At 36.2% G+C, this 26,881-nt stretch overlaps 2 protein-coding genes across 2 annotated transcripts in view; one reads left to right on the top strand and one right to left on the bottom strand.

Moving 5' to 3' along the window:
* The window catches only part of CUNH12orf40 (chromosome unknown C12orf40 homolog), a 58,567-nt gene extending 53,395 nt beyond the window's left edge, over window positions 1–5,172 (top strand). Inside the window, 2 exon segments of the mRNA XM_036299016.1 lie at window positions 1,497–1,579; window positions 4,705–5,172. Of these exon segments, the coding sequence (XP_036154909.1) occupies window positions 1,497–1,579; window positions 4,705–5,172 (551 nt within the window).
* Window positions 5,173–15,381: 10,209 nt separating this feature from the next.
* SLC2A13 (solute carrier family 2 member 13) overlaps window positions 15,382–26,881 on the bottom strand; it is a 284,709-nt gene continuing 273,209 nt past the window's right edge. Inside the window, exon 10 of the mRNA XM_036299793.1 lies at window positions 15,382–20,436. Within this exon, the coding sequence (XP_036155686.1) occupies window positions 20,210–20,436 (227 nt within the window). The 3' untranslated portion in view covers window positions 15,382–20,209. The remainder of the gene's footprint in view (window positions 20,437–26,881) is intronic.

The raw sequence follows: 26,881 nt of genomic DNA, 5'->3' as shown, positions 1-26,881 counted from the left end.
ATTTAAACTGTTAAATATGTATTGATTCAAGCTTAATTTTTTAGTCTAAAAGAAGCCCATTTTATTTTTATTTATCTTTTATTAAATTTATAGGGATGACATTGGTTAATAAAATTATATAGGTTTTAAGTAGTACATCATCTGTATATTGCATTGTGTAAGTAAAGGATAAAGGGAGTCAAATATGTATATGGTGATGGAAGGAGATTTGACTTTGGGTGGTAAACACTGATTCAAGTTTTTTTGTACATGTTTTAAAATCCTCACCTGGGGATATTTTTTCCATTGATTTTTAGAGAGAGTGGAAGAGACAGTGAAAGACAGAGAGAAATATTGATGTGAGAGAAACACATCGATTGGTTGCTTCCTCCACATGCACTGAGCAGGGTCTGGGCTGGGGAGGAGTCTGCAACCGAGGTACGTGCCTTTGACCGAATCAAACCCTGGAACCTTCGGTCTGCAGGCCAACGCTCTGTCCACTGAGCCCAACCAGCTAGGGCTGATTCAAGTTTTTAAAATGCATCTTTTCCCTAGGTGTTTATGATACCACCTTTATTATGTACTAACTTTCCATATATACTGGGTCTGATCTGGTGCTTTCTTTACTGTTCCATTTGTCTTTCCTAATTTTCATGTGCTAATATCATACTAGAATTTTTATTATGATTACTTTATAGTATGTTTAATTTCTAAAAGAGTTACACCTCCCTTTGCACTTTTTTTGGATACAAAATTGTATGTTTAATCAGAATAAGAAAATTAGCCACAAGAAAATAAAGTGTTATACTGATAAATACCACAATCACAAAACCGAGAAAAATAATATTTTAATTAATTAATTAACTGCCTGACAAAGCCCATCAACTTTTTGGTGCACAGGACAATGCTCAACTGAGACACTCTGGCTGGGCACCTTTATGGGAAACCCATTTTCACAAAGAAGGAGAGGAGTGGTTAAGGTACTGCTGATCTATAGTATTTATGCATCATCAGGCCCACTTTTAAAGTTTATTTATGATCATAATTGAGCACAGTAAGCAATAATGAAAGAACATCATATTGGATGCTTTGAATCATTTTTTTCATATAGTTTAGATTGTACAATGAAGTTTCATTTATTGTATTAGCAAATATCTGGTGATCTGGTACTTAAAACTTGACTTATTCCTCCTTCCTGTAGGTTGACACTTTATTCATGAAAAATGGTTCATGTATTTAAAAAAATGAAATCTGTTTTGCTCTACTCATTTCTTTTCTTATGTATGTACTCTTATTTGTAGATAACAACCCTTTTAAATGTAGAATAAACCCATAATGCCCTGTCAGAAACACAAGCTGCCAAGTGCCCAAAATGTTAACTAGTTTTGACATACTTGAAAATGCTCTGTAGTGTGTTAGCTAAACTTAAGTTCACCAGTAAATATCTTCTACTTATGTATATATTTTCTAGAGTATTAATAAATACTATTCTTCATAAATTAAACCTTTATTTTCAGATAATGATTCTTCACAGAGTAGTCTGTCTTCCAGTTACTCTCCAAGGGCAACAGATAGTTGTTTCAGTTCTAGTTCAGAGATGGTAAGTTATGCCACCCTACCTTTTGGGGGTTATTAATATATGCTCTACTAATTTTGAATTATTTGTATCTCTCATTTTACATTCTGAAAAAAGTAGTTGTACTAATAAATTATAGAAATAAATGTAAACAAAAATTTAAAAATATCAAAAATGTAAGAATATGAAATAAATATAAATTAAAATGTAAATGAGCATCATTTATTCACATTTATAACAGTGATGGATGTGTTCATTGTTATTTACAAAAGCCCTTCTTATCAAGATGTGTGTGTGTGTGTGTGTGTAAAATAAAGTTGTGTTTATTTTAAAAGGTTTTTAAAAGAACCAACTCACAATAATTGAAACCCTAAAACAATCAAGAATACATACAATAAAGAAAGTCTCAAGGCTTATATGAATAATTGGAGTGATGTCATTTTCTGAGTGGGAATGCTGCATTTCTCTTAAATCACATGTTTAAGTGGAATTCTACTCCATTAATGCTTCCATCTTTTTTTTCTTTAATATATTTTATTTTTACTTATTTATTTTAAAAATCTTTATTGTTGAGAGTATTATAGATGTCCTTTTTTTTCCCTCCCCGGGTTCCTGCCCCACCCCAGGTCTTAACCATCCTGTTGTCTGTGTCCATAGATAATGCATAAATGCATATAAGATGTTTGGTTAATCTCTTCCTGGCCCCTCACCTTCCCTCTGAGATTTGTCAGTCTGTCCCATGTTTACATGCCTCTGATTCTATGTTATTCATCAGTTTATTTTCTTCATTAGATTTCTTGTTCATTTATTTTGATTTTTAGATTCAATTGTTGGTAGATTATATGTTTATTGCCATTTTATGGTTCATATTTTTGGCCTTTTTAAATTTGTTTTCTTCCTCTTCTTAAAGAATGCTTTTCAATATTTCATGTAATAATGGTTTGGTGGTGATGAACTCCTTTAACATTTTCTTGTCTTGAAGCTCTTTTATCTGACCTTCAATTCTAAATGATAGCTTTGCTGGGTAGAGTAATCTTTCATCTGCCTTTGTCTCTAGCTCACTGTACAAACTGCTCTTGCTAAAGGAAAGACATCAGTGACCTTAATGTTGCCAAATTCAGTGGACACTTTTCGGTTTTGTTTTATGAGAATTCCTAGTAACATTGATAAAAATAATTATTTTCTTGTTTTGAAACATTTGCTTCTCTTTGCTTTTATGATTACACAGTGTCTCGGTTTTCTTCAGACCTCTCTGAGTGATACTTTAAGCTTCTGCCCATTTCTAGTCCACCCTTACCTCTATTTAAATGTGGTAATGATTAGGGTATGCTACAGGACCCTTTTCTTCTGTTAACCTACACTCTGAACTTTGGATGATGTTATATGCTCCAGTGACTTCACTATCTATTCAGTGGTAGTTCTCAAAACTTTAGCCCTGCTCCTTATTTAGATGTTCACTTTCTTATTGGATATATCTTTATGGATATTTTAAAAAAATCTACTTATTTTCATACTTTAAAATGAATGCCCCGATCTTTCTGATAGTTCTCATGTTAGTAGATACATTTTTCAGCTGCTCACACTGGAAACCTACTAGTTAACTTTGTCATTTCTTTCTGTCTCTGTCTCGTCTCTTTTCCTGAACTACATTTATTCCATCACTTTATCCAATCAAGTCTGCCTCCAAAATAAAATCCATATTTATCTAATTCTCTTCTGGTGTTAGTGTCCTAGTCTGGATATCATCATCTTGTTCTTGAACTATTGTGGTTGTTTCTTAAGAGATTTCTCTACTTCTACTTTCCCCACTTTTTCTCCATCATCATGATCTTTTGAAAACTTAAAATCATATTATTTTTATTTATTCAGTGGATTTTTATTTTACTTTGGAATCTAAAATACAGTGGGTATAGGTTGTATGCGTTCCCGGCCTTAGTAACATCTCCAACTTCTAGTATTCTCTTAGAATGCTCTCCACTCTCTACAGGTACTGACATTTCACTTTCCTTAGCTTATTAGTCTCTTTTCTGCTTCAGGGCTCTTATATGTCCTGTTTCCTCTACCTTACTTTTATTCATCTTGTAGGTCTTAGCTTAAGTATGTCACTTCTTCTAAAGTCCCTTCTTAGTTCTTCAGTGTAAATTAGGCCCCTCAGTTATGCTCTCAAAATGCTTCATACTTGTTCTTCCTAGTGAATTTCTCAGTTTATAATTAAACATACATGTGTATGATTATTTGATTAATGTAATTTCTACCCATGAGTATTATTGCTGTAAGAGAGTAGCTATCATATCTGCTTCATTCACATTGCAGATGCTAACAAATATTCATTTCTTGAGTAAATAAATTTATTGAGGTTGTTTTCTCTAACTTGTGCCAGCCAGTCTCAATGCTATTTCTTGGGCTTGCTTTTTCTATTTCAGTGCCAATCAGCTGAGGTATGTACCTCATTTTAGGTTTTTTATGTTAACCTTGCTTTTTTTTTTCTCCAGCTTGAATAATCAATTTTATACAAGATATCTGTAAAAAGACTAGTAATTAAAAGATACATTTTTCATGAAGTTGAAAGATTCAAGCTAGTAAATTGAAATCTAGACCTGTAAAAAGTTCTTAAAATTTAACTTTTTATATGTTATAATATTTATTGCTATTTAACTTTTCTTTTCGCTATTTGACTTCCTGTTAGTAGATGACTCTCCTTAAGTTATATGTTTTATGAGACTAAGCCCATAAAAGGTACAATATAGATAATTTTTACTTGCTAAGTCAGAGAGTGAATAATAGAAGCTTTATGTGCTAGCTGTTTATTTCAAAATTATTACTTCTACCCCACTCTTTTAAGTGATTGAAGAGTATGCTGTGTACTATTTCCTCTGAGTGGAGGGTAGGGGGATGATGTAGCCTATGATAAACGACAAAATTATTTTCTCTTTTTTAACTCATTTGTATTTTTACAAGGATTATTATTGTTCTTGCTATTTTAAAATTTCATAACCTTGATTTTTAAAAACCAAATATCTATCTTGATTTGCAAAAGTCTCTTCTGTGTTTTGAAATTTTTTGTACTATGAATTGGTGCTTTGAAGTGATTGAATGATTTTTTTTTAAATTTAAGCATCATTTACAGAAAAATTACTATTTTTTTTTAGCCATCTGATGATGAAGATCAAACATTGCAGAAAATTGAAGATTCAAGTAGGAGATCCATCAAAACTGAAGAAACAACTAATATTTTTTATTTAGAAAGGATGTCCGAATTTCCACGTGATAGGATTGTTAAAAACAATGACAAAATTCATAAACAAACTGAAAGTTTTCACCAGGTCTCAATGAAAAATAACACAGATCAGTCTGCACAGTCTCAGTATAATTCAACACATGTATTACAGAACCAAACCAGTAATAACTGCACTGTACAGTTTGTGAGATGTGATGCCTGGGTACAAACAGAGAGTGAACCTGTAATGAAAGAAAGATTAGATGCTGCCATACAGTGTGATATAATTTCACAGTGTAAGTGTAGAGGTAATGAGTCTTCTCTTTGTAATGTTGAAAGGTGCAGTGAAAATATTAAGGCAGATACCACTGGAGGGCAGGAAATCCTTAAGAACAACTAAAATTCTAAAATCTCTGCCTGATTTAGCATTTCACTTAATGTTCAGAATTTCATCAACATAGTATGGAATGAGAAAGTGTAGCTTAACACAAGGTAAAAATATCCAGAGGATATATTTATGGTTTATTTTACAACATTTTAATATAAGTTTATATAGGTATTTATTTAGTAGCATTAATATATCTTTAAGCTTTTAGAAAAAATATATAAAGTTACTATGTATCATTCTTATGGTGATTATTCATTACATTATTTGCTTCTATTTATGTATTAAAAATATTTTAATTGCTTCCTTTCTTGTGCACTTACTTTAAAATTTAGTGCAGTCACATATTTAGCAAAATGTTCCAAGATTTTCAGACAGAAAAAATACCAATAATATCAAATATATTTCATAACCTCATAATAATTTTCTTAGCTACTATCTTAAATATTGTACCCTCATTAAGAATTCTGGCACTAATTTTTTAAATAAAATATATTTTCTGTTTTGTTGGGATAACATTTTTGTGGATACATGTCTACTAAGTAAAATGTTATTCTCTTCAAGATTAAAAAAAGTCAATGCTTTTATTAAAAAACTGTTCAACAATGGAAAAATTATTTATGTTCACTAATTTTAAAATAGCTAATGTTTTCCCCCATAAATATTATATAAGGATTTCTCATTTATAAAAATAGAGGCATTGTTTTCAACATTGTATTTATTGTGTCAAGATTTTTAATGTTTGTATTCTAAAATTGTTATTTGTATGGATATATTACAAAGAGCCCAGCAGGGGGCATTGTGATATTTAACTGAACCAAAAAGAAATTGTTAGGCATTTCTGTGCCTTTAATGAAAATGATGATTAGATATTGCATTTTTACATGCCTACATATCACTCAATGATTTGTGTTGCAGAGCTTATCTGAAGCATAATGATTTAGAAACATCAACAGCTAATGTTTAAATGGTAGCAGTCTTTAGTTTTTTAGCTAGTTTAAGGGAGTTAATTTTGCTGCCTCAGAGAGCACAATGAGCTCAAGTAATTTTCTTCTAGTAATCATCTTGTGAAAGGAGAATATAATTACCTGGTCTACATTTATAGTTTTTCAAAAGGCCAGATTTTCATCTTGATATTAAACGAAAGGTATTCCATCATTGATTGATTATCCTGAGCATTATTTTGCAAAACACAAAATAACATAGCAATGAAGACGAAAGTATAGAAAAAAGATATTAGAATAAGATAGAGCTGTGAATTTTTTTTTTTGGCTTCAAATAGTAAATAAACTTATTTTTCCCTAAATAATTACCTAAATCTAGTAGTATTGAAAGCACATTTATTTCAGAAGTCCACATGTAGTTATATTATTATTATTATAATTTGGAAGTTAAACTCAGTAAGGTGAAGAGAATATCAGGACTTTAGTGCACTGACCATACAGGGTAAGTAAGGTGCAGTGTAGTAAAGCATTTAAACTTGCCCAGAAAGAGGTCTAACCTTTGCCCTTTGGCTTTGGGGAGGTAATCTCTAAGCCAAGGGTTCTCAACCTTCCTAATGCTGAGACCCTTTAGTACAGTTCCTCATGTTGTGGTGACCCCCAATTTCATTGTTACAAATTGAATATAAAGCATAGTGATTAATCATAAAAACAATATGTATTTATATATGTGTTTCCCGATGGTCTTAGGCAACCCCTGTGAAAGGGTCGTTCGACCCCCAAAGGGGTCACGACCCACAGGTTGAGAACCGCTGCTAAGCCTTTGAAATGTCATGCCTGATAAAAGTGTCTTTGTTTGCCTGGGGATATTGGGTCAAACTAGATAGTAACAATGTGATTTAGGATGGGACTGAGACAAGCAGTATCATCTCAACTTCCTTAAGGGGCTAGAAACTCTGATCAGCCATCTGGGCAGTCAACCATGCAACTTTCATGGAACTCCAGTAAACACGACACCAGGGCTCAGGTGAGCTCCCTGGTTGGCAATATTCCCTGTGTTGTGACACACTGATACTGGAAAAGTAACTGTCCACACCTCCACAGAAGGGGACAACTGGAAGCTCTGTATGTATTACTTTCCTAGATTCTGCCCTATGTGTTTTTTACCTAGGCTGGTTTTAGTCTAGGTCCTTTCCCTGTCATAAACTGTAGCTAAGAGTATAGTAGCTTTCAGTGAGTTCTGAGTCTTTCCAGCAATTATCAAATCTGAGGCTGCTCTTGGGACCTCTGAAAAGGGTAGTTTTGTGGACTGTTCCCTAACTTTATAGTTGCTAACTCTTTAGGTGCTTTAAGAGTTAAATATATTTAAAATATATTTCTGGGAAAGCAAGTATAGAATTACAAAATAAAAAAGACATCTCATAGAATAGAATAGATTATAACATACTTCTCAAATACAATACTGGTTTAGCTTTTCTCTTGGTGAAACCACTTAAAGAAAAAAAATAATTGAAACAGCTTTTTTTCCACATTTACAATTTAAGGTTTATAAAACAAAGTAAATCCTGGCTAAGGTTTATCCAAATGAAACAAAAGGGAAAACTTCATAATGATTTTGCACACACTTGTAATGTTAACTGCCAATCACAGTGACTTCAAATAAGATACTGTACATTCAGTAGTGGGGTTGGTGCATTATTTTGGTCAGCATCAACTACTCAGGAAGTTGCCGTCTGAAATAATATGAGGCTATCATTAGAGATAGTCTCGTGTAATTTACTTTTATAGCAGTTACCATAATTGTAATTTATTCATGTAATTTCTTGGTTAATGTTTATTTTCCCCATGACACCACGTACAGCAGTGTAGCAAATGCTGTCAGTTCTCTGCTAATATTTCCTTGGCCTGTATCATTTTAATACATGCCAGCTTGATTTCCAACTGCGAGTACCTTTGCTATTTCCTTTGGGGTGTCTCTAGGCTGCAGACACCTGCTCTGCCTGTGCGCGGGCAGTCAGGACACACCCGGAAGTAAATGCTGTTGGAGAGCAGTGATGAATTGGAGTTGGTGGATAAATACCCCAGTCCCCTGTCTCTTAGATAGAGTACTTCCCCCAGAAGCATGTTCTACAACGCTGGCCCTGAAACTATTGAATCAGAATCTCTGGGAATGGGGCTCAGGAATCTGCTTAACAGGAGCTGTTTTTCCAGAGTTCCTCAGAAAAATTAAGCTTCTGTTGCGTAGAATGGTCTCTTGCTTGGTAATAACGCCCTTATTAGCTTCCTTCCTTTCCTGTCTCCTTCAATTCTATAGCAGTGTTTCTTGAGATCACATCCCAAGCTACATGCATTTGATGATGCCACCTGGCCTCTTCTAGCTGCCTGTAATAAAATTCAATATGATTGTGTTAAGTGAAAGTATGAAAAGAGTTTGGACAAAGATTAATTTCAGGACACTGTCAGGAAAATTAGGAAATAAAGATAACGTCAGGGGAGTCCATTATCTGCAAAGATTTCATAAATGGGAGGTGGTATCAAGAGTAGAATGCTGCAAAGACCTCAAAGATTTGTGATGGTATCTTAGATAAATACTGCTAAGGTTCTTAAAGAGCATGCATTGCAAATTGTCAATGTTCAACAATAGGTGCTTTTAAGGAAACCAATTTTGAATTTTGTGGGTATGGCTTTTTTTTCTAATTGATTGAACCTCAGTATGATTCATAAGAGACCCACATTGTTTTAAGAGAAGTGTACTTGCAGAAACACTACCTGCTTGGATCAAAAGGGACAAAGCCATTACAACATGAAAAGAGGCCTTTGGACTTTTAAAGTACTACTGGCAGGAAGCAGACTGGTAAAACTACTTAGCTAAAAACATCAATTTTTTTTAATGTAAAAGAATGACTAAGGGGGTGGAACCGTGAACTCAGAGGGTAGAGCTAAGACCTATAGAGATGCTGTGCTGCATTTCCAGGCATTTGATCTGACTCAGAGAACCATCAGTATGTAAATGGCTGAACTTCAGAATTGTTATGGATTGGTGACTCCTGTTTGCCTTTCTTTCCCCTCATTTCAGTGGGAAAGTCTATAATAATTATACCTTTTCTACCATTGAATGTTGGTATGCAGAGGACATATAACTTGTCTCTTTAGTTCACCAGGTCTTCATATTAAAGGAGCTATATTAGAGGAGCTATACTTGATAAATAGCCTCTGAAGAGTCTTATACACGCATGAAGGTGATTCTGGACTTTGAGCCTATGCCTGGTACCACAATAGGTGAGACTTTTGCAGATATGGGGTTATTTTGGGAAGTGGGTAGTGTATTTTGCATGAAAGGAATGTAATATTTGAGGCCAGAAGTTATGTTTGCAATTTCTTTGGCTCTCCTTCCACAAAAAGTGGAGTCTAATTGCTCTGTCTTTGATATGGGTGAACCTTAATGACTGGCTTCTAATAAACAGAAAGAGATGGAAGTGATGTTGCATGACTTCGAAGACGATGTTATGAAAATGATATAGTTAATATTTTCTCATTCCCTCTTTCAAGACACAGGCCTTTGTTGTCCGGAGCTGCCATTTAAGAAGTCTGGGTATGGTAAAGCCTCCAGGCTGGAGAGACCATGTCGAAAGACAATATAGAGATAGGTTAAGATTCCTGAGGAGCCCAGCTTTCTCAGCCCGGGCTTTTTGGGTTTTCTCAGCCCAGGCACCAGATGGGTGAGTGAACCAGCCTCCTGCTTTACAGATTCCTGGCCCAAGATGTAAATAAGCTAGCCCTGCTAGATTGAATATTTGTGATCAAAATGTGTTCTTTTAAGCTACTAACAACTTTGAGGTGGTTACAAAGCATTAGATAACTGGAACAGTTCATGTTTATATTTCTTATTGCCCACTTTTCTACATTTATTGTTGAGAGTTAGAATTCCATTTTGCACACACACCAGGGGGGTGAGTGCATGAGTGGGGGTTGGGGCGCAATGGGGGGATAAGGATACATATGTGATACCTTAATCAATAAAGAAAAAAAAATGTCAGTGAAGTTTCAGGAGAACTGCCGCTGCCATGAACATGTTGGTCCCAAGCGCACTCATAAAACATCTGCCCATTCAGTCCATGGCTGGGGTCGTCCCGGTTCACGATGAGAAAGGTACTGTGCTGAGCTGTTTTCCATCGGATCTTCCTCTTCCTTCCCCAGCACACTCCAAACCTACTCCGGGTCGACCACCCCAACCCCGCAGACCCTTAAGACCTTCCCCCCTTCGACTTTTCCCCATCAAACTTGCACCCTATTGCGTTGCCTAGGTGCACCCCTAACCACTCCCTGGTGGGTGGGGCCAGCCTGGACGAGGAGCCATGGTGTTCTGGTCTCTGGTCGTTCTGGTCATTCCACTGTTTTGGTCGCTGGGCTTTTATTTTATAGGATATTGAGCTATATGTACGTTTTATAGGTCAAGAGCCACTGTATTACTTGGAATTGTACCTAGTACATAGTAAGCAGTCAGTAATTATTTGTTGATTAACCTTAACTGTGTTGAAGATACAAGATATGTATTTAATGCTATATGTCTGGGGTTTGTGAACCTTTGAAAGATTTCAGGAAAGTTTGCAGCATGAGCCAAGACAGGTCATTTGCATGGAAGAGCCACTGGAATGTCTTGTGTGGGCCTGCAAGTTGGGTGGAAAGGGTCTCAGGGAGTCGCGAGGGTGGGGTGAACATCGTTAGCAAGGCTGATGGAGATTCAGATATGGCACCCGCCTGTCAGCTCTGTAGAAACAATGGCCTCTGCCTGCACTTCTGTCTGGGACAAAGCTGCCCCTGCAACCTTTGGCCCAAAGCCAGACAATTCAGTTCCTCCCCATGTGTCCCTGGTGCTTTCTGAGCTGCTGCCCAGTGCTGAAGCTCAGAGCAAGCGAGTCTGTTTGTGGGCCCTATGAGAAAGTTGGGATTCCTTGATCGTCAGGGGGGACCTCCACAGTCTGAGATCTTTCTACTGATTTTTAATCACCATATGTGGGTGTGGGGCCAGCTTGTTTTGAGGCCCCTCCTACCTTCTTTATATTCCTAACTAGGAGCCCAGTGCACAAATTCGTGTACCTTGAAAGAAATTGTGGGCCGTGAGGCTGCTGTGGGCACAGGGGCGGGTCTTGGCCCATCCTCGGCGCCCCTCCTGCCGCACCCCTGGTCCCCTGTCTGCCGGCAGCCCCACTCCTGCTACCATCTGCTCCCATGCACTGACAGCGCCGGCCCTTACTCACACCCGCTGACGGCATGGAGTGATTGGGGCCATCGCCAGTAGCGGGTGTGAGTGGTGGCTGCTGCTGCGATCACCCCTCAGAAGCAGCAGGGGGAGATGGAGAAGCCCTGAGGGGCGATCGGGGCCAGCAAAAATTTTCAGGTAGAGGCAGTTATAAAAATTTCCATATAAAGCTCATTGTATTAGTACTTTTGATACAGGGTTTTGTGAGGCTAGAATGAAATGATGAATACAGGAGGTCCTCAAATAACATTGTTTCTTTTAATGCCATTTTGTTACAACGTTGATTAGATGCTATACCTTACCTCTTTTTTTTATCAGTTAACCTGTGGTAAAATTGGTCTTGTTTTATCTTTTTCCACTTAAAATCATGGAACCTATTGACGTTAAGTGGGGACTTACTGTATAAAGTATCTGGCACATAAAAAATGAGTTGTTATTGTATAAATAAAATGCAGAAATAGAATAACTTATTATAAAACATGCAAATCCCATCCCAACTTTGCTATTTTAATATTTAATGGTATTTCTTACTAGGTTTTCCCCTCCATTAATAGGACTCATAAGAACAAATCAAACTTGTCATGCTATTGTGTTTATATGAATACACATGCATTCATGTACCATATGGAATTTGCTGCTTGCTTAAGAGTTTTGCTGTACAAAGGTTCATTTATAAAGTATGCTATTGATATTGGCCTAGTGCCCTGGTGTCATTTTAACAATTTCTTTCCAGCCCAGGGAAATTTTCCAATGCTCTTTTGTGGGCCACATGAGCACCTGTGATGCATGTATCCATTCATTCTTCAAACATTTATTGAGCACATACTATATGCTAGGTACTTTATGAAATACTGGAGTCAGTAGGAAGTAATATAAGTTCCTTACTCCCATGTAGTGTATGTTCTAGTAGTAGAAACAGACAAGAAGTAAAAATTTCAATAGTAAATACTCGGAAGAAAATAAACCAAGGTTACATAATGATGTATTGGGCAGGAAGGGAACAATTAAATAACATCAAGATAGGCTCTCAAAGGAGATAATTTTTACCTGATACCTGAAGGACAAGGAACTAGACACACAAAGAACAGATGATAAGCATACAAGGCAGTGGTAACAAACACCACGTGCAAAGCCCCAAGATAGAAATGACTTAGCTTTATGAATTCCTAACTAATTTGCATATAAATCTACTCAATCAGTTTATATATTATTCACAGATGAGCTCACCTCTTGAAAGAACATGATGCCGATTTCCTTTTCAAAGTGGTGATTTCAAAATTCTAATGCGTGGTGCCCACACTCTCATGTGCTTCAGAATCAGCCAGTGTTTGTTAAAATATAGTTTCTTGGACTAAAAATGTGAACTGGTAAAAATAGAGTAGAATGGTGGTCACCAGAGGCTGTTGGGGATTGGGAGATGTTGTTTAACGGCACAGTCTGGCACTAGTAAGTCCTGGAGAGCTGATGCACAGCTTAGTGATATCGACAACAGCACTGTATTTTAAACTTACAAGTTGCTAATAGAGTCGATCTGAATTGATCCCACCACAGAAAGGAAATGATAATTAAGTAATGTGATAGAGGTGTTAGCTAAAGCTAAGGTGGTAATCATATTGCAATATACAAATGTATCAAATCAATTTGTACTAGTATACCTTAAACTTACACAACTTATACATTGATTATATTTCCAATACGTGTGTATATATATTATATACAGTGTTCTCGCCTACATCTCCAGAGATTCTGATTCACTACGTCAGGTGAGGTCCACATATATGCATTTTAACAAACTCACAGGCAATGTCTGTACTACCAGTCTGAGAACTACTGCTCTAACAAGTTTGTTGTTTTAAATTCATTGGGGTGACATTGGTTAGTAAAAATATTTGGTTTCAAGTGTACAATTCCATGATACATCATCTGTATATTGCATCACGTGTTATAACCCAAAGCTAGATCTCCTTCCATCACCATTTATCCCCACTTTACCCTTTGCTACCTTCCCCTAGTTCCCTCCTCCTCTGGTAACCACCATACTGTTGTCTCTGTGAGGTTTTTTTGTTTATTTGTTTTTAGGTTATTGGTTTTTTTTTAAGTTTAGTATCCATTTGCTATAATGTATGCCAGTACTTCCCTTTATGTAAAAAATTTGCTCTATGTACTGATTGTCTGAAATTAATTTTTGTAAATGTAATGGAAAGTACATGAAATATTATATGTAAAAAATGCTATCAATGTTTCATATTAAGTTCATAACATCTATAGTAATATGAACTTAATTTTAATATAGCCAGTTAGTGAAGGGTTAATGTCAGTTTTCATTTGGAGAGGGTTTCAATAATTATTTTTTAAATGGTGAAAGGTGACAGAAATTTTCTAAAATTACTTTGTTTCTTGACAGTGAGATCACATAAATAGAAACTGTACATTAAATGCTGTTAATCTGGCGACAATGAGGCTGTCTTATCAACAGTGCCATTCAGAAGGATGTTCATGGAAGAGATGGAGAAAGGAAGAGGGACATCAGCCAGGTCAGCTCAAACTATTCTGGTCAGAAGGGAGCCTGGCTATGGCAGTCACACAGCCTGTAGGACATATGTCAAAGAAGCCCATGTGCTCCTGTTCCTAGTAATTGTTCCCAGGAAGGGAATTTAAAAGCACATTGCTTGTACTTTGGAGATCACAACATTAGCAGCATCAGGGACAGCATACAGAAGATGACACTAAGAATAGCCCACAGTCATCAGCACTTCATGTCATTGCTCTAAGTGCTTTACACAATTAACTGCTATGATCCCCCAACACATATATGACAGTAACGACATCTCCATTTACAGAAAAGAAAGTGAGGCATAGAATAACTCTGTGTAATTGAGGTTACTGGGCAGCAAGTTGAAAGCTAGGATTCAGACCTAGACAATATGCCTTCAGTCTGACCTCTTAAACAGTGTACCATATACTGCTTCGTATTTGGAAAAGAATCCCCAAATGAAAGGTTTTCACGAATTGTGTCTGTAGTCCAGTTTAAAATGAGGCATGTGATTCTTTTTCTGCACACTCTTTAAGTTATAATACAGGAATTCACAATGTCTATTTTTTAATCTTTCTGCCTGGATCTGACAAGAAGACATTCTGAATAAGGACCGAGAGGAAGACTGTTTGAGTCGTCAGTGCAGAGAAGTTTACTACTTCCTCCTGTATGATCTTGGGCAAGCCACCAAAATATTCTCAATTTAAGTGGTAGTGTTGATAAATGGACATTTACCCCACAAGATTGCACAATGACATGAGGACTTCTCTGACCACAGATTCAGATAAGTACCACACTATTCAGTTGTTCAGGTGAGTGGACACTTTATACATAATTTATGGGATTGTCAAGGGTCATTTTGACTGTAGTATTTTAACCTTGCCTGCTGCCATCAGAATCCTTGGTTAAGTTGCCAACTGCATTGTAAGCCTTTGAGCTATAGATCTAGTGTCTCGAGAGGGTCTGCTTGGGCTATTTCTATAGCTGGACTCAGGATGGCCCACCCTAACTGTGGAATAAGTCTGGTAGCCACCCAGATCAAACATAATGTTACTAATAAAAGCTACAGTTGGGGCGGAATGGTAGTGGAGAGCAAAAGTGTCCCAAAGGGACTGTCAACTGGTCATCCTGCAGGTATTTTTGTCAACCCAACATAATGGTTCATGGAAACATCTTGTTCTGACAACTACCAGAAATATTTCAAGGGTTCCTAAGCACTTCATTTTAAAGTTTTATATTTATTATTTAGAATAATTCTTTGGAACAATTTTTATATATTATAAAATGTTTTTCAAAGATGAGTTTACCCATGATCAAAATAGGAAAATATCTTTAAAATGAAAAGGATTGCATAAATACGTAGAGGTAAATCTTTGTAGATGTTTTTACTATGTAAGCTAAAGCCCAAAATCTAAGGACAAGAATTAGAGAAAATACAAAAATACAAGGAAGATCAATGAGAATGAATTGTCTTAACTTTTATTTATTTCCATTTATAGTTCTGGCACTGACACATTTTTTAAAAAAAGATTTTAATTTTATGTAAAGATAAACTTCAATAAAATAACTTAAAAAAACATTTACATATACATCACTAAATCTCCATAAAATATACAATACTTTTGATACAGCTATAGGCTAGAATGACTTTGAAGGAACTTATACATATTCATAATTTTTAAGACATATCTCATGTCACATGTAGGAATAAATACTTATATTGGATTTGCCAAGACATGTGAATATTAAACACTCCATAACATGCACTCAAAAAATAAAATATATACTTTGAAAACATATTTTAAAAGCATAAAACAGTTTAGATTTAGTCTAGATATACATTAGAGCTTCTAAATAGAACTTTGAACATTATAAATAAAAGATATTATAACATCAAGTGAAATATAGTCCAAAAGATGTTAAGAACCAGTTTGGACATGTAGAGTATAAATTTTCTACTTTGGCTAGAGTTCAGGCTCATCTTTTTTTAACCTTGAAATGAGATGGAATGCTACTTGAATATTAAAATTTGCTAACATTTTAAAACTTTACAAAATACTGGTTTTTATCTTTTAAGTACGTGTAGGCTGCATTTTCTCATTTATATTGATATGACAAACACAAGAACTTAACTGTCTAAAACAAAAATCTGAATATTACTGCTAAACAAAGGTAGGTATTTAACATTCCACAGACCAAATCACTCAAGTGCAGCAGACTATTTTATCCATACAAAGTAACGATTTATAGGAATTATATTGTTTAACACTCACGAGCAAATCTGGATAAAATTCTTTCATGTATTTCTGAGCATGATTAATACTTATAAAATATCTCTCTGCTGATTATTGGCACACAAAAATTTCCTTCTTTAAGAGACAATATATAAGAGAGTTGATAACAGTTAGCTGTTTGGCATTTTTAAATAATGCTATTTCTAGAAAACGGCAAGATTGTCCACCCAGAACTGCATGAACCAACCTTTGATTCACTGCTATAACCTGAATCACTTCACCAATTAGATTAACATTACTGTACATGAGGCTAAGAAAATTAATAGAATATGACAGAAGACAGGACATTAAAACATAACAATTCTGATTTTTTTTAGAGGCAGCATTTACACATGAGCTGTAAATTTTATCCACAATTTAATACATTTTGTTATAAAGCACATATTATGAATTCTCTGCTCCTGGCCAGGTATATCATTCTTGTATTTGTTGTTAGTGAAAAGGTCTGAATTTGGTAATTGAAAACTTGTCACAACAACTGTCAGTTATTGGGTGCTTAGTATAATTTGAGATTTTATGTAAGAGAATGGTTTAAAAAATCTGATTATAATAAAATATCTCATGTTGTTTTTAATTACTGTGCCTATGAAATAAAATCAAAACAATCCTTCCAGTCCCCTCACTGTATTCCAGTATTTATAAACTATATTAGTGTCATTTAGATTGTGAGATTGTCTTAGATAACATATGGATAGTATTTTCTAAAATATCTCCCCCCTGGATCTATGGATTATTATAATGCATTAAATTTTTCTGAAGAAAAAGAAAAAGGACAAGTTGTCAACTTATGTTTTTCCTGTTAATTCTTCCACTGGATAATTGATTTTGAAATTAGAGTAAATAATTTCTAAATTCTTTAACAGATTTGTTTTAGAGTGAATTACTTAAAAAAAGTATTTATATTCATATATTTAATCTTAATTAGTGGTAAATAAAGCTATGAGAAAGCACTTGATAGCATTACCCTCATAGCATTTTCATCAGTGAACTAACTACTGCATATGATTGGGAACAAAATTTCAAACTTTCTAAGTCTACTTTTAATTTAGACATTTTACATATACATAAAATCATGTGCTTGGTAATTATTGAATAAGGTGCATCAATCAAAATTATTAGGAATGTTTATATTGAAGAAAAATATTAATACCAAATCTTTAAAACCTATCTGACATCACTTTTAGACTTAAGTGTTCAGATGCAGATGGAAAGTTATATTTCTCAAGTCTAGTGCAGATCTCATCAGCCATTCAGCTAATACGCCTTAACAGGGGTTACAGCTTTCTTCACTATGTTTTCCTAAAACTCAATATAAATCTGTTGAACTTGCAGCATGTCTAGAAGCAGATCTACAATTTCAGTTAAGTACATGATGCTTAATGCATTTTAATATGGTAGGTTAAACCATATATAAATTGTCCTATAAAATATATATTTGATGATATTTCAAACAGAATGTTTTCAAGTTGATAGTGGTAGCTAATAATGCTGAGAACTTAAAAAAACTTTCAAAATTCAAACATTAAATTTTTAATATACTATAAATATTCACCGGATCTAAAAATAATCCCTAATTGTATAAGGTTCCTTTTGAAGTAATTTGTTTTTAAAAAATTATAAATAATTCTTATACTGTGCCTCTCTGTTCTGTACTTCAAAGATATGGAATGTTATCTTTATCGCTATATAAATAACAAATAGTCCTTTAAAGAAGGGGTTGAGGAGGACTGTGGCAAATTTTCCCTGTTATAATGTGCATTTATGGGTATAAAGTTGAAAATACCATTTGCATATACCAGGGAAACTGGCCATGTTCTGCTTTACAAAAAAATAAGAGTTGAGTTGCTCCTTTAATAAAGTTACTGTGCATTCAGCCCAGCTGAGTTAAGGCTAAATATATAATAAAGAGAAGAACTGAGGCAATTATTTGGATAAATCACAAGAATTCTTAAGGTGAGTACTTTATTGGTCTAAATATCTTTTCTCTTCATCATATTTTGATTTTAATATACAACAGACCCTTCTCTTTCCATTTCACTTTACCTTATGAAATGTTACATAGATAAATATCAATAGAATAAAAAATTTCTCTATGAAATCACATCTGCTCTTATGGGACAAATTAATATTAACATCTATTTGGAAATCAATTGTCAAAGCACATAATTCAAGGAAAAAAACACTCCGTAAAATAAATGTTTTATTATATGCAATGATCAAAGCGAGAAAATTTTTTTACCAGTCAAGTGACCATTAAAGCACATATCACGCACCCCTGGTGACTTAGAGAATGAATCTTTTTGGCTACATTCTCAGCTTTGACATTGTGATGTGAACAAGCCAGGCTTAAAGCGAAGAAAAAAACATCTTGGAGACTGGCAGAAACACTATGAATTTAGCGATAGCCACCTTTTCACTCCCAAGAATACCTTATTAGATGTTTAGAGCCATGTTAAAATGCATCAAACTTACGCACTCATAGCTGGCCAAAGAGTCATTCAGAATTTCACTGGAACTAGGAAGTAACTTTGTATATATTGTATAGTTCTTAATATATAAGAACAAAAATTAGAGTTCATTGATGAAGGAACATAAAAACCAATAAACACTTTGAAAAGACATTATAGAAATGCAGAAAGTCAACATTTCTTAAAGATGTGTGCTATATGAGAACCATTAATCTATTCCTATAGTAAATCACAATTTTTAGGCAAGAAGGGAAAAAATTAAAGTTAAACATGAGTAAAAGGAAACATCCACAGACAAATCTATGTGTTGTTTTTGGGGGGATAGTAGGGGATGTAAATTGTCAGGGAAAATGAGAAAGGGTGTGCAAAATAAAAAATTAGTTTATGCTCTTAGAGTAAAAAAAAGACAAGTACTATTAAGTAAAAAAAAAAAAAAAGTGACAATTCCCTTAGGAAAATTAATAAAAAGTTAAAATAACTTAAAAATAAGTCCCACTATTTAAATAAATAGCAACAATAGCAGGATTATTTGTCACTGATTTTCTTCCTTTTTTGTTTCAGAAATTATTTGAATAAAAGAAGGGAGAAATAGTCTGATAGCAGCTATTTATATAACACAAATGAAGGCACACATAGGACTCAAGAATTGATGTGCAAAGGTGTGGTGAGTATCAAGTGATTTTGGCATGTACAAAAACCAACCCTGAAATGCTGTTGAAGATCTAGTGCTATTTATATTTATAGCTCCATACCTAAGTGACTAACTCAATTAGGGATCCATAAAAATCTTTTCTTTCTGACATTTCTAGCAATAAAATATACTTATCAAAACTTGCTAGCTTATCTGTGCAAATGTACACTTATCACTGATGCAAAAAATATGTATGAAAATATACCCCAAAAGACCTGCTTTTCATAATGTTCAAAAGATCCTGTGTGGAGTCAATTTCTGAAGAACAATCAAGATCTTACTTGGAACGAGAAACCAAAATGTGGAATCCAGAGGAGATAAGACAGCTGTGCCCAAGTAGGAGGCACTTGAATTTGTTGATGAAAGCTTAATGGAATTTACTTTCGAATAGCTGATCATAGATAAGATACTTGTCCTTGGAAAATTTAGGCCAATAGGCCAGGTTTTGATAGACAACATCTTAGACCAAATCCTAGAATGCTTCTTTATATCACATACATGATTCAGCTAGATTAGCACTGACTTAATTGCCACTAATAGTTATATATGGTCTTAGGAAAAAAGAATACCACTGAAATCACTGAATACAATATTCATTTTAGACTATCTCAGGAAGGAATTACACACATTTATTCAATGATTATTATTTTAAAATCTCTGTAAATATATATTTTTTTACATTTCAACTTACGAAAAAAAGTGTCAACATGATTGTATCTTCCTTCTAATCAAGGATTTTAGAATAAGAAGTCATCCAAAACTGGACTGTGGAAAGAACCAGATTAGAAGCAGGGCAGTGAGGTCACCAATTGCTGCTTTTTCCTCCCAAGTTTGTTTAATAACCACATATATCAGCAGTTGAAAATTACTCCACATCAGAAGCATCGTTGTCAGAAAGATGATAGTTACTTCCCTTTACCCTAATATATTCAATATATCTCCCTTCATCAGAATCAGTAGCGCCACATGTACAGAGCCTGTTGTCAAAGAGTGATTCAATTTCCTCTAATTTTTTCCCTTTGGTCTCAGGAAGGCAGCCATAGATGAAAAGGAGTCCCACAGCAGCAAATCCAGCATAGAGGAAGAAGGCTCCTGCGATGGAAAATAATGTACAGTTAAGTCCTCAGTAGGTTCTTAGAACTCAGGCAAGATGATATTCAGTTGATTCCTGAACAAGGGTGGGGTAAGGAGCCCTGTGCAGTTGAAAATCCACATGTAACTTGCCTCCTCACAAACTTCACTAATAGCCTAAACCTAGTGTGACCAGAATCTTTATCGTTAACATAGTTGATTAACACATGTGTTGTTATGTTGTATGTATTAATACTGTATTCTTACAGTAAGTAAGCTAGAGAAAAGATACTATATTAAGAAAATAATAAGGATAAGGCAATACATTTACAGTACTGTATGCATTTATTAAAAAATCCATGTATAAGTGGAACTGTCATTCAAATTGTGTTATTCAAGGGTTACCTGTGTAATGAAACCAATTTTACTATAGACTAATTGATATAAATAAGAGTTGTTCTTGCTGCATCTCATCAATGTAGTAACAAAACAATACTGAGTGCAACTAAGTTATTTGAGGCCCTGCTGTGTATACGTGTGCCTAGGATGGAAAGAGGGCTTGGTTTTTGACTTTTTTTTCTGGTCAATGATGCATAATTAACTGTGGTCTGAAATGGAACCAAAAAATTACTGCCAGCCAGGTCACTCTAATTGTTCTAACCCTATGAAGAGAATGCAATTTATTTTTCTAAAGTCATGTAATGCCAAACCCAAGAACTATAGCCCAGGTTCATGTATAACTTCTGCTTTTAGGTCTTCCCTTCCCTCCCTGGCTGGAGATAACTGCTTCTTTCCTATGAGTTTTCATAGCACTTTGCTGAGGCCTCCTATCATAGTAACCAAGAAGTATTATAATTATGCACATTTATTTTGTCTTTCTTATCTGCTAGGCTGGAGGGATAAATTTCATTCTCATTTATCTTATATTTCTGCAATGACATCAAATTATGACTCTGCTGATTTCAGGACTTAATGGAGTACATGGCAACACTACCCTTACAGTCTCTCATGCCCAAAGTCTGGAATCAGCCTTGACATTTTTCTCACTCTCCCCTCCAATATCCAATCTGTTAAGGAAATCCCGGTGAATCTACTTTCATAATCTGAGAGATGACATGGAGGTACCATGTTCCTTGAATTCAAATTATATTAAAAAACTATAATAATCAAAACAGGATGGTACCGGCATAAAAACAGACACACAGATCAATGGAACAGGATAGAGAGCCCAGAAATAAATCCTCGCTTATATGGTGAACTAATTTATGAAAAAGGAGGTAAGCATATAGTAATGACAATCTCTTCAACAAGTAGTGTTGGGAAAATTGAATAGATACACGTAAAAAAATTAATCCGGACTATTCTCTTACACCATATACAAAAATAAACTCAAACTGGGTTAAACCTTAAACATAAGGCCTGAAACCATAACACTCCTAGAATAAAACACAGGTAGTGAACTATTTGACATCAGTCTGAGTAATATCCTTTTGGATATGTCTCCTCAAGTAAGGGAAACAAAAGCAAAAATAAACAAATGGGACTTCATCAAACTAAAAAAGTTTCTGCATAATGAAGGAAACCATCAAAACAAAAAGACAACCTACTGCATGGGAGAATATATTCACAATGGTATATCCAAAAGATATAAGAAGCTCATACAAAGAAAACAATCCAATCAATAAAAAGAGACCATGAAAAGACATTACTTCAAAGAAGACATACAGATGGGCCATCAGACATATGAAAAGATAATCATCGGGAAATTCAAATCAAAACCACAATGAGATACTACCATATACCGGTCAGAATGGCCATTATCGGTAAGTAAACAAGTAACTTGTGTCATCAAGGATGTGGAGAAAAGGGAATTTTTGTGCCATGTTTGTAGGATTGCAAAGTGGTGTAGCCACTGAAAACATTATGGAGATTCCCCCCAAAACTAGATAATACCTTATGACTCAGCAATTCCACTTCTCAGTATTATCTGAAGAAATCCAAAATATTAATCCAAAAAGATACATGCACCTTTATGTTCACTGCAGCATTATTTACAATAGCCATATGAAAGCAACTTAGGTGTCCATCTATAGGTGAGTAGATAAAGAAGATGGGATATACGTACACACACAGTGGAATATATATTACACAGCAATAAAAATAATGAAATCTTGCCAATTGCAACAACATGGATGGATCTAGAGCAGTGGTTCCCAACCTTCTGGCCCTTTAAATACAGTTCCTCATGTTGTGACCCAACCATAAAATTATTTTCGTTGCTTCTTCATAACTGTAATGTTGCTACTGTTATGAATCATAATGTAAATATCTGATATGCAGGATGGTCTTAGGCGACCCCTGTGAAAGGGTCGTTCGACCGCCAAAGGGGTTGCGACCCACAGGTTGAGAAATACAAATACATATAGTTTCACTTATATGTGGAATCTAAAAAACTACAAACAAAACAAAAGCAGATTTATAGAAACAGAGACCGAAAGATGGTTGGGAGGGGTACGGAGATGGGTGAAAAGGGAATATAGTCAATAATATAATGTTGTACAGTGACAGATGATTACTAGAATTAGTGGGGTGATCACACTGTAAGGTATAAAAATGTTGAATCACTATATTGTGCATCTGAAACTAATACAACTGATGTAATATTATCAACTATACTGAAATTTAAAAAAAATAATAGAAACAATGTATCTTACATGCCTATTAGAATTTTGGATGTTAGTTGCTCAAAAAAGTGGTAGCATTACTAAATTCTATAAATGACAAGGAAAGAAGAATTGCTGTTAGAGATAGAGCAGAGTAAGATTTAGTATGACTAATGAATTGGAAATGTTTTCATTAAAAAGGTGATACTAGCAAGCTAGCTTTTTGAGAAGAGATGAAATCCTGTGTTTTGATTACAGATAATCAAAACTGTGGAGTTAAAAATAGAAACGGAATCTTTAGTGGAGAAGGACAAAGAAAGGACGGTGATCATGATGCTGGTGATATAGGAACATATGAAGTATTTTAGACTAAACCAGGCTGCTGAACTCCTGTAACAGAACAAACCTAGTTTGGGTTTATTAAATGTAATATTGAAGAACTATTGATCATCTCTCACAATTTAGGAGTAGTGGCATGATTAGAAATGACTAATCAAATCTGACAGTGCTAAAACAATTTGATGGATTGGGAAAATTCCTGAAGCAAATAATATCAAGGAAGCTCTATTGAAATACAAGATCCTTTTATAAGATTTGAGGAATCTAAAGCAGGCGAATGCCAAAGGTGTGTAAGTGGTGTTCACCTGGTGAGACCTGTGGTTAAACTAGAGGTGTGGGGAGGCTCAGGCGGCTGTGATCTGTCTCACATAATGGGCAAGTCAGTTATGTAACTATCATAATGTAAATAAAAAAGCCTCTACCGAGTCTGTCAGGATTGCTAAACAGTGCAGCTATTCTGCAGCTTGATTCTGAAGAAAATTTTATTAGAGTCCTATATTAAGTTTCAAATTAAAATAAATATTTAATTGAATTACACAAAACGAGGAATCAAAGACCATGTCTGATTGTAATGCTCTCCAAGGGATCAGTTTAGTCACACATGCTCCACATAAAATGGAATACTGGTGACATTTTTAATGATAATTTTTAGTAATAAACATTGCTGAATGGGGTCTAAGGAAGACTACCTAAGCAGTGTAGTTTTGGAAGGAATCAAAATTTGAGGTATGAAACAAAAAAGGGAGGAAATAAGAGAAGACCTGGTATTTTCAGAGACATACATCATTGTGGTATGTATTTGTTAAATCAGGAATATTAACATATAACATGTAGATTAAAATGTGGATCAACAAACAGGAAGGACTCTGCTAACCGATGTTGGAAAGAAGCCTGGCTATGCCCCATTTAAAGTTTACTTCTGTTGCCTCATGTTTTCCTGGCAGCATAAATTCAAGGAAGCAGAGCTTTGCTATCAAAAGTCTTACCATGTAGACTTTTATTATTTGGCCTATCATTTCTATAAAAAATGCTCTCTCAGGATAGTAGTCTACATTTAGGTCTTCAAATATTTAAGCATTCTCAAGAATCAGCAAATATGGCTAAACTAGAGGCCCGGTGCACAAAAATTTGTGCACTCGGGGGGGGGGGGGAGGCCTCAGCCCGGCCTGTGCCCTCTCGCAGTCTGGGACCCCTCGGGAGATAACGACCTGCTGGCTTAGGCCTGCTCCCAGGTGGCAGAGGGCAGGCCCAATCCCTAGGTGCAGCCTCCGAGCAGGGCCAATTGGGGAGTTGGGGCGCCGCCCTGTCATGCACAAAGCAGGGCGGATTGGGAGGTTGTGATGCCACCCTCAGTCACGCTCAGGGTAGGGTCGATTGGGGGGTTGGGGCACCGCCCCCTGTCACACTCAAGGCAGGGTCGATGGGAAGATTGCAGCGCCACCCCCTGTCACGCACAGAGCAGGGCCAATCCGGGGGTTGGGGCACTGCCCCCGTCACACACAGAGCAGAGCCCATCAGGGGGTTGGGGCACTGCCCTCTATCACCCACAGAGCAGGGCCGATCAGGGGGTTGGGGTGCCACCACTCTCACACTCAGGGCAGGGCTGATGGGGAGTTTATGGCTCTACCCCATCACACACAGAGCAGGGCCCGTGGGGGGGGGGGGTTGGGGAGCTCCCCCGTATCAGGCACAGAGCAGGGCTGCTCAGGGGGTTGGGGCCCCGCCCCCTGTTACACACAGAGCCGCAGGGCGATCAGGGGGTTTGGGCGCTGCCCCCTGTCACACTGATCCCGGTGCTGGGAGGCATATTACCCTTTTACTATATAGGGTAGAGGCCTGGTGCATGGGTGGGGCCGGCTGGTTTGCCCTGAAGGGTGTCCTGGATCAGGGTGGGGGTCCCCACTGGGGTGCCTGGCCAGTCTGGGTGAGGGGCTGAGGGCTGTTTTCAGGCAGGGAGTGACTGAAGTTCCCAACCTCTCCTTTCTTTCTTTCTTTTTTTTTATTCTGGGCCAGCTTTACCTTGAGGCTTGGCTCCAGCTCTTAGGCCTCCCGCGGCTGAAAGTAGGTTTCTGGCCTTACAATGTTTCTTGCTTACAATGAAGGTTTCTTGCTTACAATGTTTCGAATCTGCTGGCTGAAGTCCCACAGTATTTGTTACAATGTTTCTTAAACTGCCCGCTCAGAGGCCTGCAGTCGCAGGCGGGGAACGTTGGTTTCCTCTGTCACTGAGGCAACCAAGCCTCATGTTAGTTTCAAGCTGCCTGGCTGCCGGCCGCCATCTTGGCTGACAGTTAATTTGCATATCTCGCTGATTAGCCAATGAAAAGGGTAGCGGTCGTACGCCAATTACCATGTTTCTCTTTTATTAGTGTAGATATTTATTGTGCTAATGTTTATGGTGCCCGGAAGATAAGTTTATGAACTTGGGTAAATTTTAATTGCCAAATGGGATAAAGTGGAATATATTTAATATATATCCAGTTTGAAAGGCCTGTGTATTTCCTTTCCAAAAAAATATTTCTAAATGTTGATTGGGAGAGAGAAGAGTTTTATAAAGATAATAAAGTTAAATAGCAATTCAGCATGTTTAGAAGAGAGGAGGAATAGATTTTTATGTTTCTCATATTCATCTACAAAATTCATCTGTGCAGTTAGTCATTCAAGCATCACTTCTGAGGCTTATCAAATAAATAAGATGCTTTGGAAGGTACTGGGAATATAATGGTGAACAAGGCCTAGTCCTGGCCTGAGCTCAAGGAATTTATGGTTGGGGATATGGGGCTGGCAAATAAACCTGTCCTTGCAAAAAGAAAGAAGTGTCCAGAGCAGTGGACGCTACTGTTTGGCGACTGCTGCTCCAGAGGTTTCCTTAAACCAGTGATTGCCAACCTTTCGGACCACCAGCTGGCGACAGCTGGTCCAGAGCATGGGATGCGGTGAGTGATGGGGAGGTGATTAGAGAATGGTCTAAGCCAGCTGTGGGCAAACTACGGCCCGGGGGCCAGATCTGACCCGTATGAAATGAATAAAACTAAAAAAAAAGACCGTACCCTTTTGTGTAATGATGTTTACTTTGAATTTATATTAGTTCACACAAACACTCCATCCATGCCTTTGTTCCGGCCCTCCGGTCCAGTTTAAGAGCCCATTGTGGCCCTCGAGTCAAAAAGTTCGCCCACCCCTGGAGCAGCAGGCCTTCCATATTCACCATAGAGGCTTGCGAGATTAGAATGAAAACCTATTTTATCCCTTAGAACCCTAGTACAACTTGTAAACAAACAGTGAAGAAATCCTCTTGCTGAAAAGACAGTCTTTTCACTTTAGTAAAAATGGACTTGAAGTACCTTCCCAAGGTCTCCCCTTAACTCAGTCACTTCCCAATATTTTGAGTTACAGTCCCCACACATTTTTACTGAACACTTTGGACATGTCCGCAGTCCCAGCAGTGTGAGTGCTGGTCCCTG

The sequence above is a fragment of the Myotis myotis genome, unplaced genomic scaffold (assembly GCF_014108235.1).
Source record: "Myotis myotis isolate mMyoMyo1 unplaced genomic scaffold, mMyoMyo1.p scaffold_m19_p_3, whole genome shotgun sequence".
NCBI classification, from domain to species: Eukaryota; Metazoa; Chordata; class Mammalia; order Chiroptera; family Vespertilionidae; genus Myotis; species Myotis myotis.
The sequence above is the reverse complement of the archived record's forward strand: the minus strand, read 5'-3'. Positions and strand labels throughout refer to the sequence as shown.